The sequence below is a fragment of the Mustela nigripes genome, chromosome X (genome assembly GCF_022355385.1).
Source record: "Mustela nigripes isolate SB6536 chromosome X, MUSNIG.SB6536, whole genome shotgun sequence".
NCBI classification, from domain to species: Eukaryota; Metazoa; Chordata; class Mammalia; order Carnivora; family Mustelidae; genus Mustela; species Mustela nigripes.
This window is the reverse complement of record NC_081575.1, coordinates 105,003,094-105,005,384: the sequence shown is the minus strand read 5'-3', so window position 1 is coordinate 105,005,384 and position 2,291 is coordinate 105,003,094. Positions and strand designations below refer to the sequence as shown.

Sequence of the window (2,291 nt, the reverse complement as noted above, 5' to 3'; positions counted from 1 at the left end):
CTCTGCTTGACTCAACTCTCGTGGGGCTTGTGCCGTGTACACCGCCAGCTGGTACTGCCCTGGGGGGAGTTAACGGTTTTCTTTCACACATGCACGTGCGTGCACACACACACGTACACTCAGACATACCACACACACAACCATGCATACCACACACATGGGCACCGGAGAGGCTTCAACTGTCACTCAAGAACATTAAAAAAAAAGCAAAACAACTTTTTTTTTTTAATTTGGAATTTTAATTATGTACATAAATAGCAACATGAGAACGAGTTCTAAGGCTAGACATTCTCTCTAGGTGAAAGGATTTCCAATTAGTCCACTTGTAGTATGGTATCACCCAAGATAACAAAGAAGCCTAGCATAGTTTATCCTGAAGAAGAAAGCCAATTTACTACATTCGGTACTGACTTCTCTGCCATTTTTCTGTAGAAATATTGGTTTACTGCGTGGAGTTTCCAATGTTTACCTATAACTGAAAGAAAAAGAAAGCCATAAGTAAACTGCCGGGGGGAAAAAAGAGACTCTAAAACTTTGTTTTTTGAAAATTCATTAGGGCTAAATTGAGAAACCATATCAAATATTTACATTACTATTATGACCATAAGGACCATCGTGTGCCAGAGAAAACTGTAATTATTTCTATTTTACAGACACTTAACTACAAAGCAGGAAGGTTTTGGGTTTCATCCAAACTACATTCAGATTCTCAACTGGCTGTGTACCTGAGCATAATTAAACAGACGGATGGATGAATACACAAAAAATAAATGCTTAAATGGCACAGTGCACACCACAACTCTCCCCTTATGAAAAACCAAACAACTACATTTCCGTCCATCTGCTTAAGCAGAGAGTGTGATTACATCACCGTCAGGCTAGCGTAGACCTGTGCTCGTACCACCTCACTGTTCTTCTCTGGAGTGGAACACACATTATCCAAAGACATACAAAAGACAAAGGAATTCTTCTCCAGATTGCTTTCTTCCCAAGATGTAAAGAAACTACTTGGCAATTAGAGTTTTACCAACATTTTAGAGATACGGTTTTAGATACAAACATGTCTTTTAGTATAAAAACAAAACTTCTTAAGTTAAACATGTAAACCTCCTAGCTTACCTTTTCCATTTTGGTTTATTATTTCCATCTGGTTTATTTGGTTATTATAACTCTTTAGGACTTCTCTAAGAATTCAATACATTTACTGCTTTGTTAAAACTGCAAAGTAGAAATGACCTATACTAATAAGGATTCAATAGGCCACGGGAGTCCATACTAGGAAATTATTAAGCAGCAGCTAAGAAGAGGAATGAGATAGATCTCTAAGTACTAAGAGAAAAAGATGCACGTAAGAAATTAAGTGGAAAAAAGGCAAGTTATTTCATTTGTTCGACACAGCTAAAGACAGTACTGCCTTATGAAGTATTCTTACCAAAACTGAGCCTCAATCTGATGGAGCCTTCAGATCTAACTATCTGTTTACAGAAAATGCAGAGAAGAGAAGAACCAAGAGGTAAACAGAACAACACTAAATGGATGTACTCAGCCACAGCCAGAATGTGGGATCTTCTAGAGGATAAATAGGCCTGTTTTTCAAAAAATGAATGGCAAGGGGAAAATGAAGGAGAAGGAACTATTACGGTTTAAAAGGGACTTAAGGGACCTATCAGTCAAATGTAATGGGAAGATCTTGTTCAGATCCTGATTCCAAAAAACCAAACACAAAAAGACAGTCAGGGAAATCTGCATACTACCTAAATATGAAATGATATTAAACAATTAGTGTTAATTTCTTTAGGTGTGATAATAAAATTGAGATATGTTCCCTCATGGAGGTTTCAATGTACTTGCAAAACAATTCTAGGAATATGAGCTCATTCTGTCAAAAAACCAAAAGAAAGTATGGCTGTGCACACATTTACACACAGAGAAAAAAGTATGGAATGGTATGTCAAACTATTAACAGAAGTTAAAAAAGGAACAGAGGACTAGACAAACTGAAAATATTTATCTAAAAAAATTTCCTTTCAAAAAGATTTTATTGGAGCGCCTGGGTGGCTCAGTGGGTTGGAGCCTTTGCCTTCGGCTCGGGTCATGGTCCCAGAGTCCTGGGATCGAGCCCCACGTCGGGTTCTCTGCTCCGCGGGGAGCCTGCTTCCTCCCCTCTCTCTCTTTGCCTGCCTCTCTGCCTGCTTGTGATCTCTCTCTCTCTCTGTCTGTCAAATAAATAAAATATTTTTTTTTAATTTATTTGACAGAGAGACATCACAAGTAGGCAGAGAAGCAGGCAG

At 38.3% G+C, this 2,291-nt stretch overlaps 1 protein-coding gene across 3 annotated transcripts in view; it reads right to left on the bottom strand.

The window, feature by feature from the left end:
- Positions 1–224: 224 nt before the first annotated feature.
- The window catches only part of APOO (apolipoprotein O), a 62,073-nt gene continuing 60,006 nt past the window's right edge, over positions 225–2,291 (bottom strand). For all 3 annotated transcript variants that reach the window (XM_059386323.1, XM_059386322.1, XM_059386324.1), the window contains one exon: positions 225–475. In XM_059386323.1, coding sequence (XP_059242306.1) covers positions 470–475 — 6 coding nt within the window. In that variant the 3' untranslated portion in view covers positions 225–469. The remainder of the gene's footprint in view (positions 476–2,291) is intronic.